The sequence below is a fragment of the Indicator indicator genome, chromosome 8, assembly GCF_027791375.1.
Source record: "Indicator indicator isolate 239-I01 chromosome 8, UM_Iind_1.1, whole genome shotgun sequence".
In the NCBI taxonomy this organism is placed as follows: domain Eukaryota; kingdom Metazoa; phylum Chordata; class Aves; order Piciformes; family Indicatoridae; genus Indicator; species Indicator indicator.
Genome location: NC_072017.1, coordinates 28485275 through 28498773, shown reverse-complemented (window position 1 = coordinate 28498773; position 13499 = coordinate 28485275). Strand labels below are relative to the sequence as shown.

Here is a 13499-nt window from a genome sequence, read left to right as displayed (position 1 = left end):
GACTAGGACTCTACAAATCAAGTATCAGTGCTAGGGATTTGTGGGTGCCTGGAGCTTGGCAGCAGTGCCAAACGAACAGAATATGTGATTCTGTATAAAGCTGTGAGTGGCTAAAGAGCAACTACAACAAAGTGCCACAGAGAGAAATGCCCAATCAGGTTTTCATTGCTAAACTTCTTGGATCAATAGCTAGTTTGATGATAGAAGATGATGTCTAGGGGAAAAAAAAAAAAAAAGAAGTCACTATTTCCACTAAAGCACTTCTCCCAGCTGCAATTATTTGCAATGCAAGGCACCAACAGTTTGTACTTGGCAGAGGTTTCTGCTTGAACACAGAGTTAAGTGTTGCTCTACCTCGCTGCAGCTGGCCAAGTCTTAATCTGGTCCCAATCAAATGCTATGAACTTTCAAAACACTGTAACCTTTCACAAAGGCAAACTCCACACACAAAATTGGTTTTATTTTTCATTTAATTAAGTCTAATAATTTCCAACACCCAGGGTTATCAGGAGAGAACAGCTTGCTTTTGCTTGATTTCTTGCCATGGTTTTATATTGTTTCTGCCTTTCCTTGGGCCACATAGACTTCTGGCTTTTTGTTACTGCCCAGTAGCAGCATGAAGTCAACTGATAAGGAAGAAGAGACCAGCTGGCTGATTTGGATTCCTCAGAAGCTGCTTCTAATAAGGCAAAGAGTGTTGCAATAATTTCTCTTGGTCTCAGCAACAAATGCCACAAGCTCACGATGAACCATGCCAGCGTGTCAATTTTTCAGGTGCCAAAGGCAGTTAGGGAGCTACTGGGAAAATGCATTCTGAGGGGTGAAAATTGTAGTTGCTGTTGAGCACAGTACAGGCTGAAAAACCTCTGTGTGAGTGTTTCTAGTAATACCCTTGAGGTTTCACCAAGTCATGTGCAAAATGAAAGCAGGGGGAATTAAGTAAGCATAAAGAGAGCAAGATGTTTCTTCCAGTTATGCTTAAACCCTTCCTGCTACTTAAGGAACAAAGAACTTCTTGTTGTATGGTGGTGTTAAGTGTAGACTAGACCCTTCTCTGTATTCAGAGGGAGGCTGATAATACATCAGTCTATGAAAATTGAGAAGTTTTAGTCCCTCTAGAATGTGTAAGCCTGGCAAAAGCAGTTTTGACCAACTCTGTAGTGGGGATAAAGAAAGCACAAAGCAGCAAGTGAACTAGTGATTGTGAGAGTGAACCAGAAGGAGAACTTCTGTTTGAGAGGTCCAGATACCCTTTTGCCATTCTTTGTCCACCTTATCTAAGGACAAATCACTGAATTTTTCTGGATCTCATGTGGCAGTTTAGGCTGGGTGCCCCCTGCCACTGCCGCATGAGATACACCTCTGGTGTCCTGGGTGCCCACCCACAGGGGTGGACACAGGAACCATCCTCTGCTACCAAAAATCTGTGCTGGTTTGGGGCCAGACAGATCCTCTCTTGCCCCGAAAGGGACAAAAGAATGAGACTCACACAAACGGATTGGAGAGTGATGGAAAGTTTAAATGGAAAAGCAATTGGTGAAGCTACAAAAAAAAACTACAAACTACAAAGCATAGTGACAAAGAGTATCCCAAAGCGTACAGAACCCCTCACAGAATTCCCAAAGGCTTCCCAATCCTTCCCTTCTTCCCACCTGAGGGTAAGCCCAAACCCCCCAGGGCTCTTTCTTCCCCCTCCCGCTGCTAGGCACGTCTCAGGCTGGCCAGGTCTGAGACTGCCCCCCCCCCTCCATTCTCCTCCTGGCATTAGGCCTAGACAGGCCTAAGAGGCCTTGAGGATACTCCCCCGGCATTACCCGATAAGAGAGGACATCTCCCGTGGGAGCAGAGAGGGAAGAAAGAGGAAGAGAATGACTTTGCAGATGGCCTTATAGGGTGCAGGACTTATGGGTAGAAATACGTCGTTTCCTGTGTCCACCCCTGTGGGTGGGCACCCAGGACACCAGAGGTGTATCTCATGCGGCAGTGGCAGGGGGCACCCAGCCTAAACTGCCACATCTCAGTTTCCAGATCTGTGGCAAGAATATAAGAGAACATAACCTCCTTGCAGAGGTTTCTAGATGAAAAGCACTGTGGAAGAGTTAGTTGAGGTTATTAGCAATAGATGTTAAACAGCACTAGTTCTTTTAGGGGTCTACGTGGCAGAGGACAAATGCACATTTTAAAGTGATACACATTATACAGAATCACAGAATTGTTTTGGTTGGAAAAGACCTGTAAGATCATCAAGTCCTTATCAACTCTACTATGTCTGGTGCTAAACTATGGCCCTCAGCACCATATCTCTGCCTCTTTGAATTCCCTCAGAGATGGGAATTCAACCACCTCACTGGGGAGCCTGTTCAAGTCTTTAAGAACCCTTTCAGTTAAGAAGCTTCTTCTCATATCCAACCTAAACCTTGCCTGGTGCTACTTGAGACCATTTCTTCTCCTACCACTTGTTACTATGGAGAAGAGGCTGATACCCACATGGCTCCAACCTCCTTTTAGGGAGTTGTAGAGAGCCAGAAGCTCTCCCTTCAGCCCCCTTTTCTCCACACTAAACCCCAGTTCCCTCAGCTGTTCCTCTCAAGCCCTGTTCTCCAGACCATTCACCGACTTTGTTACTCTTCTCAGGTCCCACTTCAAAACCTCAATGTTTTGCAGTGAAGGCCCCAAAACTGAACCCAGTGTGGCCTCCCCAGTGCTGCTCCCTCCCCTTGTCCTGCTGGTCACAAATGGCAGATTTCAAAATGCTTATCAAAACCCTGCAAAGATAATTGGCAGCAAATCTGAACTCGTGTTGGTGTTTGATTACAAAAGGAACTCAAGTTCTTGGCTGAATATGTACAGCTAAACCCACAGACATCATGCATATACCTATGTACATTAAAAGAAAATTTGTTAATTTGCAGCAATTTCCCCTTTTGAGTAAGAAACATGCAACTTGCAAAGGCTTGTTCTTTCAGGGAAGGGTCTTGTGCAGAGTATGAAATGGTCTGATGTGGCTTCAGACAGCTCAGTTTTAGATGAAGAGGCAGAAGGAAGCTGGGATTTCACCTCCCTTTTTGAGAGGGAGCACAGGCATGGCTCAGGGACAAGCAGCATCCCTCACTGTTCAGTTCCCAGCTTTTGAAGCTGGCCTGAGTCAGCTGCAATTTGCCTATAAAATCCTTCAGCAAGTCCATCCCTATTCCTGGAATTTGCAGTAATTACTGAGCTGCACCCTGAAATACTCTTAGACACTCTGTCACTGCAAAATCAGCCCTGACAAGGGATGTTTCCAATGCCTCTGCAGGCACTATTTACATTTTGTAAAATGAGTGAACCATTTCCATGAGAACTGAAACAAACCCCAGTATTTAAGCAGCCCTTTCAGAATTACAGTACCTGATGCAAAGCTGCTGCTGTGGGTTTTTGCAACCAAGAAAACACAAACTTCTCAGAAAAGGGTGAAAACATAGAGATATTGCTAAAACGATGCCATTACCATCCCCAGGTAACTATGTGGTCTTTAATGAGGTGGCAAAGCATATGAAGTAGAAATTAGTCCAGAAATTAATGACGGTTTTTAATGATCATTAGCCCAAAAGTGCTTAGGGCTGGGATTGTAAAACGAGTCTAGAGGATAAGTTTAATGTAATTGGGGGGCCCTGGGGTGGCTCAAGTGCTTTTTTTCCTCTTGTTTTTATCAGAAATTCCAGCAGCACTCTGCATACTTGCACATGGTAATGGTCTGCCTGTCTGATATCAGTTGATCCTCTTCTTTATGCAGTATGTACTGTGTCAGTCTGACCCTGGCTCAGAGCTGCAGCTAGTGCCTTTGGCTCACATTTATCAGAGAAACTAAGCTCTGCCTGTTAGATAATTTATATACTGCAGCTGCTTCTCCATCAAAGTTACCCAGGACATGCTTGGGCTATTTTGTAGCTCTTGCTGTGCTGAGAGCTTCAGGCAATGACCCAGAGTGATTGTCCTGGCTGCAGGTATCATCCTCATACCACACCCTCTGCTTCCCCTGCTTGAACCCAGATGTCACATTGGCAGTGGAAGAGAAAGCATCACAACCAGCACTGATGAACTGGGAAACTGCCCCTAAATGGCATGGAAAGAACTGCAGGAAGGGGATCAGTATGGAAAAAAGCTGTATGGCCTCTCCTCAGTTCTGCTCTGCAGCTTGTCATAAATGAGATAATGGGAGACTATGCCAAAAGGCAACGTGATACAAGATGGGATGTGTTGTGTGATATTACAGAAAGGGCATCTCATAAACATTACAGAGAGAAATTAGCTGGTGCCCTCATGTGAAGACTGCTAATCTGTTGGCTGCTCATTTATAAAGATTCTCTTGGACTCCCTCTGCTCCAACCCCTTTGTAGCTTCCTTTTGTCCTTATTTCCTGCCTTTTCCAAACACATGGTACTATATTAACTTGTATCAAAAAACCTTTCCATTTCCATTCCCTGTAACAGACCTGTTGGGGTGGTGTCAGGCACTATGCCCAGCTGCCCCTACCAGCCAGATAGTTCACCTCACATTCCTTCAAATGACTTCAAAGAGCTCATTTCACCCCTGCTGCATTCATAGCTCCCTAAATATCCCCTCTGCCTTGTAAAGTCTGGGATTAGTATTCCTAATCTGGCTAGTGCTCAGTTCAGCAAGGTGCTAGTGACATGATCATCTGAGCAGAGATAAAAGCAGCAGCTACAATCTGGCTCACACCAGATGAGATGCCTTGCTGGTCTGCCTCTTGAATGATGAAGACTCTCACCTCAAGTTTCTTTTAACCTGTTTTGTTATTTATGTAGGAGATCTTTGTTTTGTTATTTATGTAGGAGATATTTCCGTGTTTGGGTATCATTAAAGCAGGTCCCCAGGGACCTGATAACTGAGACAGTTAAAGAAGCTTGAGTTTAGAAGCCTGCATGGAGCTCATGCCTGGGAGAGGCTTGATTCAAGGATGGCACTTTCTCTGTGCTGCTGAGAATAAGAGGTAGATCAAGTGTGTAGTGACAGACACTGGAGAGGAGAGATGGAAGGGAAGGGAGCAGGATTTTGTGCAGACTGCTTGGATGTGGGGAAAAAGGGCAGTCTCTGGCTTTCTCCAGGGAGTTAATGATAAGTTCAAGTCAAGAGTTTAAACTGTTGAGCTATGCAGGTTGTAATAGAGATGGAACACTCCTCCAAGAAAAGATCTTTGTGTTTACTACAGACCACCATATCTGGCTGCACCACTACATAAAAATAATCTAGGCAGACCCATAGAATGGTAAAGAAAAAGTAATGTTTTTCTAAATATTGGATATTCTTACAGAAGAAAAATGTTCTGTTTTTTAAACAATCACTTTTTTTGTTTTTACAAAGTGGTTTGTCTTTTGCCACAAAATCACAGAGTCCTTCTGGTTAGAAGATGTAACCTCTACAAGTCTGGTGCTAAACCATGGCCCTCAGCACCACATCTCTGCCTCTTTGAAACACCTCCAGGCATGAGCATTCAACCACCTCCCTGGGCAGCCTGTGCCAGTCTTTGAGAACCTGTTCAGTCAAGAAGCTTCTTCTGATACCCAATTTAACCCTCCCCTGGTGCAACTTGAGGCCATTTCCTCTCCCCCTATCACTTGCTACTATGGAGAAGACACAACCCCCACCTCACTCTAATCTCCGTTCTTCTCATTCCTCTTTATGTCCCTGGCCAAGTTTAACTCTATCTGCACTTTTGCTCTCCTAACCTGATCCCTGGCTTCTCAGACAACTTCTTTGTAGTCCTCCCATGTGGCCCCTCTTCCCTCCTGGGCTTTATCCCATGACACTCTTCCAAGCATGTTCCTGAAGAGGGTGAAGTCTGCTCTCTTGAAAGCCAGAGCAGTGATCTTGCAAGCTTGATGATCTTAAACTCTATGGTCACTGCAGCCAAGGCTGCCCTTGAGTTTCACACCACTCACCATCTCCCCTTTGTTGATGAGGACAAGGTCCAGCATAGCAACTTTTCTTGTGGGCTCTTTTATCACTTGGAAGAGGAAGCGGGGGAACATTTGGTGTAGTAACCACAACTTGGTGCCAAGTCCTGCCAGCCTTTTCCTGGCAGCTCTGTAATGTGCTTATGCCAAACAGATGATAAAAGCTGGCAGTTACAGGCATATTTTGTGGTGCAACTCATGGCTGAGAAGAAAAGCTACACTGAATAAAGCAGCTCCTTCCAAGCTCTTACACTGACCTCCCTGGACCATATTATCTGCACCTCTGCCTTCCATACCACCACTCTCTACACTTAGTCTATTAGGTTTTAATGGCGGAGGATGTGTCCTACAGTGTTTGCAGAGTGCTTTACAGAATGGGGCCCCACTCAGGGCGAGACTCATACAAATGCCCTGAGGATGAAATAGAAACAATCACAAAATGGTGAGAGGTAGAGATCATCAAGTCCAATCCCCTTGCTAAAGCAGGGTCACCCACAACAGGTTGCACAGGAACATGAGGTTCAACAAGAGCAAGTGCAGGATTCTGCACCTGGGCTGGAACAATCCTCACTATCAATACAGACTGGGGGATGAGGTGTTAGAAAGCAGCCCTGAGGAAAAGGACTTGGGGGTGCTGATGGACGAGAAGCTGGACATGAGTGTGAGCTTGCAGCCAAGAAGGCAAATCACATCCCGGGCTGCATCAAATGATGCATTGCCAGAGAGGTGATTCTGCCACCTTGTTCTGCTGAGATCTCACCTGGAGTACTGTGTACAGGTTTGGAGCTTCAAACTAGAGAAGAGCAGATATAGATTGGATGTTAGGAACAAGTTCTTTACAATGAGGGTACTACAACACTGGAACAGGTTGCCCAGGGAGGTGGTTGAGGCCCCTTCCCTGGAGATATTCAAGGTAAGGCTCAACAAGGCCCTGGGCATCCTGGTCTAGTTGGGGATGTCCCTGCTGGCTGTGGGGGGTCAGACTGAATGACCTCTGAAGTCCCTTCCAGCCTGGACCATTATATGATTCTATAATATCTATGTGAAAGTCTCCAGAGAAGGGGTATTATTTTTCTCACGCTCTTAGTGGTCCAGTTTCCTACTCTGATACAGTCATTGTGTTTTTCCTCTCTAGTTTTTCCTAACAGAATACACTGGGCCACTTCTAATATACCTGCTCTTTTACATCCGTCTCTCAACTATTTATGATCAGCGGGAAAGCAGGAAGAACTTCCGTCATCCAGTGGTCCAGTAAGTGACACTTGTGTCAACTCTTTACCCAAGGGGCAGGGAGCCAGAGGGATGGAGGCTTCATTTCCAGGGCTGAGGAGGTCACAGAGGGTATGAGGCTGCATCTGAGCTCATCTGTGATCTCAGAGTCAGTAGGAGTTCTGGGTTGTCCTTACCGGAGTTTGGCATTTTAGCAGCACTCGTAAGACTGATGACAAATGGGATCCCAGTTACACTGGTTGCTGCAACTGGTCACAATGGGAGATGCAGTATGCATTCTAGACACACAGCTTGAACTGAAGGTGAAATAATAAACGCAGTGGGTAGTAACCCAAAGGCACAGCTGGCAGAGAAGAAAGGACAAGATTTCAGGTATCCCAGTCCTCATCTCTTTAGAGCACATTCCCACTCAGAAGATGACTAGCATCAGCATTCAGCACAGAAGATAACTACCCCTACTCCAGCTTTCACCTAGGCAGAACCAGGAGGAATTTTGTGAGGTCTGCATATCATGAGCCAAGGTCATGAACAACTGAGAAACCCAAAAGAGGCAGCACAGGAATTCAGAACTAGTAATCTAGATTTTCCAAATGAACCTCATCAAACTGTGGTTGTTCGCCAGTGCCATACACAATATGTGAGTTCTGAAAGACTTCTAAGAAGCAAATCCCTTAGTGACAAACAAAAATAAGAGCTCAGCAACTGATCTGGAACAGCAAAGAGCACAGGTGCCATCTGATTGTACATAAATAAACCAGAGGTGCTCATACAAGAGCATAAACCAGATAGCTTTGCTTCTCTCCATCATTGGAACAGTGATGGTAGCAAGGAAAATTAACCAGCTCAAATGCAACGCAGCAGGAGCTGACTGCAAGGAAATGCAACCTGCTTAGTCTGCTAGAACTCAAGAGCACACCAAAAAACAAGTTACTCAAGGCTCCATCCAACCTAGCTTTGAACACCTCCAGGATTGGAGCCTCCAGCACTCCTCTGGACAAGCTGTTCCAGTGCCTCACCACCCTCATGGGGAAGATTTTTATCCTAATGTCTACTCTAAATTGAGCTTCTTCCAGTTTGAAGCCATTACCCTCTCATCCTGTCACTACACTGCAGAAGTCCCTCTTTTGTAGCTTCCAACACCTTACCACCAAACATGAGCAGACACCAGCTTAGCAAAACACAGACCAGATCTCCTGGGCATGTGAGTCAGGCAGGCTGGGAGCTATCACACTTAAAGAATTTACTCCTCTTCAGTGTGACTGTCCCAATTCTGGGGAATTAATGCCTAGCAGAGGGGTGAAACACGACCAAGGAAAGCTTGTTGGCTGCATGAATTGGAGCACTGCAAGTGGAAGGGCACAAAGCAAACTAGGAGCCTAAGAAACTGTACTCCTTTCCCACATTATGATTGTAGAGTCAAAGAGGCTGGTATACATCAGAGAAACACAGTGGATACTAAACCCATTTACAGATGAAGGAGCAGAGGCTGGGAGAGACATTAAGGGAGCTAGTGGAGCTGGGAATGAGAACAGAATAGCTGAATTCAAATCTGGGGCTGCAAGATTTTTGTCTTCCGTCTTTTGCTCATACACTTAAAAGGAGAGACTCTCCAGTAGCACAGAACAGCCAGAAATATCTCTAACCTTTAAGTGGGCATGGGGTGTGCAGAATCCTTGTAGTGACCACTCCTTAATGGGTTCACCTGAGGTCCCCATCCTAAGCCAAAGTAGTTTTAAAATTCCCAGAGCTGGAAGTTTGCCTCAGACTTTGGATAAGTCACTAATTGTTTAAAATTTTCTTAGCTCGACTCTCCCTGGTTTAATTACTTTAAAACGGTTCAATCTTTAGCTCTGTCTACCATACAAGATGCATAACAGAAGTATTTGAGATTGCACATGCTGAAAAACCTTTTTTGATTGATGTCTTGTAACGCGTGTGCAAGTAAGATGGGCTCGGGTAGCCCAGCGAATGTAAGCAAGAGAAAACGCCACCAGGAATCACTCTTGATGTTTGTTTTTGAAACTCAGCACCTGAGACGCAACCCATTCGGGGAAGCAAACCAGCAACGCCTGTTATTGTTTCATAATCTTCCTCAGCAGAGCACCAGCACAATCATCCTGACTGCAATTACCTCGTTTCTTTGTGAGAGGCAACAAAAAAAGCCATCAGCACGGATTGACTTTGCGACAAAGCCTCGTTTTTGTGTCCCGCAAGGAAATGAAAGGCAGGCTGCCGCCACGCAGCTCCTCCAGCCACCAAAGGCCAAGGAAGCCATTCAGAAGATATTCAGAATGCTTTTAAATGTCAGACACATCCTCCATGAGCATTAAGGTGGCATTAAAACATGGGAGACGTCTTCTGCAAAGCAGAGCAGGCGCCTGCTTGTACACACAGCTGTCCTGTTTTAATGCCTTGCCAGGGCTGTGCAGCACATTCAGAGCTCAAGGAGCTCTTCTTAATTCGAGGCTAGTAAAAAGAAGTTGCTTCCCTACAAACTTTGCATGACACTGAAAATGATTTCATTAATCCTCCAGATGCTTCAATTAAGACAGTATCTTAAATTCCAGGATTTTGGTGTGACTCTGCAGTTTTGGAATATCAGTCCTTATTCCTTTTGTGACATTAAACTGTGGAGTAATAAAAAAGCAATTTTTCACTTACCTTAATTTCCTTTTTTTTTTTCTTTTCTCTCTCTTCTTCCAGCTTGGCCTGCTTCTGCCATTGTTTACACTACACCAGGCATCTTCTGGAGACCTTATTTGTTCACAAGCTTTCGGGAGGGCACACTCCTCTGAAAAACATGATAAAGGTGACAATATGTTTATCATATTATGTAAGACAGAATTATCCTCACATCAGAGCAATCCTTAGAAGAGGATAGGAAAGTTAATTTATTTTCTAGCTCCAGGAATTATGATTAGTCCAAATACAAATACAGGAAGAATTTCAGGGCCATGTCCCCAAGGACATGAACTGAAATCAGTATCCATTTTAGCTCCTGCATGTCAATGTCCACTTTGACTCATCCACCCAAGGGGCTGATTGTCATGTCCAGAATATTTTTCAAACTGAACACTATTTTTATTACAAGCTATGCTGCTGCAACATCTAGCAATGCTGACAGAAATAACACTCTACTTCCTCAGAGCAATATCAATATAGACATTAAGGGTGGGGGTGGGGTGTGGAATTCTCCTTCCATAGGTGAAATCCTCAGGAAGGAAGGTAATGAACTGGCCTAAAGCCCTCTGTCCACTAAAGCTTCCCAAATTTCAGCTGTGTCATTGCTCATAGGCTCTCCTTTCTTTTATTTCACATACTCAGTATAGGTCATTTTGTATCACTTCACTTCCCATCCCATCCACTGTGGTGCCTCCCTTGAAAGGTTTCTCAATACATTTAAGATCTTAGTGAATCACAGAACCAGTGAATGGTGGGGATTGGAAGGGACCTCTGAAGATCACCTAGTTCAACCCTGCTGCTAGAGCAGGATCACCCAGAATAGATCACACAGGAACATGCCCAGGAGGGTTTTGAATGCCTCCAGAGTTAGAGACTTCCAAAACTTCTATGTACAACCTGTCCCAGTGTTCTGCCCACCTCAAAGGGAAGAAGCTTTTCCTTATGTTTACATAGAACCTCCTGTGTTCCAGTTTGTGAACATTCACTCTTATCCTGTCACTGCAGAGCACTGAGAAGAGTCTGGCTCTATCCTCCTGACACTCATCTTTTAGCTGTTGATCAGCATTAATGAGATCCCCCTGAGGCTGCTTTTCTCCAGGCTAAACTGAGCTGTCTCAGCCTCTCCTGGTAAGGCAGCCTCATAAGCTGCAGCCAGTCCCAGCACATTGCTCTTCCTGAGCAGTTATCACAGAGTATGGGACACACAGAAAGGCTTTCTCCAGTCCCTAGGTGGTTTTAGTTCTTTGGCTAGCAGGTTTTATTTTTCTCTTGCACAAAGGATGGGAGCAGTGACTACTACACAGGATAATGATCACATTATCTCTGCTTGGGCCACAGCTTCAATAACCAATCAAAGACAGCTGCAGTGATGCTTTTTAGCAAGAGGATGAAGTGGGGCTAAATCCATGGGGGTAGATGCAGTGTGTAGCTCAAGTATCTTTATAGGAACTGTGTGCCTTGGGGGTTTTTTTTGTTTGTTTGTTTATTTTCCACGTTAAACCAGATCTATTCAGTTTTACTCTATTGTCTCAGCTGGTGCAGTGTTGTGTTTGGATAGCTGTATCTTGGTTGGAAATGCTGAGTTTGAAGTAGAATAACAGCTCAGCTGTGTTAGCCAGCCCTGGACTTCTAGCAGGACAGCAGAGAGAAATGTGTCCTTCAGCAGCAGAATCAAGTAAAGAGAAAACAGCATCAGTTCTCACAATTGCCATGAAACACAATCTACAAAATAAAAAAAAACCCCAAACCTACATGGTGCATCCTTTTAGTTTTTTGCGGTTTTTTGTGGAATTATAGCATCTTAAAAAAATCTGTATCCCATGACTCAAAGAGCCACTGCAGACTCTTTTAGTGGTCATCTGACTTTTGCTCTGTGAAGGGTTAGGGCTGGGCTGGCCACTAAGCAAGTGCCAGAGGCTCTCTACCAGCCCCTCTCCCTTCCCAAGGGTAAGAGAAAGGGAGCAAGGGAAAGAGACTGATGGGTTAGGAAAGAAACTAAACCTGCTTTAATAAAATAAAGACAATAAAACTAAATAGATACAAACCAATATGGAATCCAAACCCCTCATGGCAACTGGTCACTGTCACCAATGATGCTGTGGCAGAAGTCCCAGACTAGACTTGGCAGCAGATGGGAACCAGATTCAGGAACTGGTTGCTTTAACTGGGGATTCAGCTACTCATGGATCAAGATTAAAGTCAGAATAAACAAATTCCCCTTTGGATGCTGGCCACTGAAGAAGAAGAGGAAGAAGTTAACCCTCATGATCTGTCAGCTTTATGCTGAATATGACATCCACAGAATGGATGTTCCTGGGTCAGGTTAGGGTCACCTGAACTGTCCACTCCTCTCTCCACGTCTAGCCTTCTGCTCTGCACCCCCACATACCACACAAAGTGTAGCAGTGCCCTTGGTCTGCACCCCAACCCTTGGTACTAACTGCCCATCAGTCACTGTCTGTGAGAACATTCCCTGAGCTGCAGGAAGAGACTGAGCAGAGACTGAGCTGGGAATTCACAGCACTGACCAGAATCAGTTCTGCTCTAGCGCAGAACAGCACAGGCACCTACCAGAATTTCTATTACGTTGCAGTGTGGACTTGCTCATCTCTCTTTCTAACAAGAAGTATCTTTTCTCTGTGCCAGGGCTGTGCCTTTTACTGGGGCTTCACTTCCTGGATCGCATACTACATCAACCACCCCCGCTACACACCACCATGTACGTATAAGCAGGACACAAAACTCCCCTCCACGTAAAACCTTTTTGGTATGCAGCCTTAAAGCCTCCAACATCAGTAGACGGCCCCTAGGTAAGAGCATGTGACTACTCTGGCCAGAGATCAGCTAACTCCCTGTCCAAGGAAGGACTGGAGAACCACTTCTGTGAAGACAGGCTGAGAGAGCTGGGGTTGGTCAGCCTGGAGAGCAAAAGGCTCTATGGACATCTTAGAGCAGCCTTCCAGTATTTGAAGCAGGCTCCAGGAAAGCTGGAGAGGGCCTTTGGACAAAAGCATGGAGTGACAGGAGGAGGGGTAATGTCTTCACACTGAAAGAAGTTAGATTTAGATTTGACGTTAGAAGGAAATTCTTCCCACAAGGGTGGTGAGGCACTGGGAAAGTTTGCCCAGAGAAGTTGTAGAGGCTGTCACCCTGGAACTGTTCAAAGGCAGGTTGGATGGTGCCTCAAGGAAGCTGGTGACAGAATCACAATGGTTGTCCCATGGTCTTCCCTGGCACAGAGTTCAGACTGACAGGTCTGTAGTTCCCTGGGTCCTCCTTATGGCTCTTCCTATAGATGGACATTACTGTTAAAAGTAGTGGATAGGTTTTGCCTTGAGTTTTCTACTCATGGAGATAAGGAGGCTTGATGGATAAGGCTGTGATTCCCAGCCTGGTTCTGCCACTGCCCTTTACTGCACCCCTCTCCTTGCCTTTCCAAGGAATAGAACACACCACCAGCTGCTCTGACAAACCACTTGGGTATATGAAGTTCACAGATAATAGGGATCAGATGAAAACTGCCTTGAGATCAGTGGTGAAGAGTCCAGCATTTCTAGAGTGCTGCCACAATTTGCATTGCCTTCGGATTGTGTGTGACAATGTCCATTCTTTCTGCAGAGCCTGCCAGTAAAG

The 13499-nt window shown here is 45.2% G+C and overlaps 1 protein-coding gene across 1 annotated transcript in view; it reads left to right on the top strand.

The window, feature by feature from the left end:
* Positions 1-13499, top strand: part of TECRL (trans-2,3-enoyl-CoA reductase like) — a 79453-nt gene that overhangs the window by 54599 nt on the left and 11355 nt on the right. Inside the window, exons 5-7 of the mRNA XM_054383171.1 lie at positions 7090-7205; positions 9888-9993; positions 12513-12585. Coding sequence (XP_054239146.1) covers positions 7090-7205; positions 9888-9993; positions 12513-12585 — 295 coding nt within the window. The remainder of the gene's footprint in view (positions 1-7089; positions 7206-9887; positions 9994-12512; positions 12586-13499) is intronic.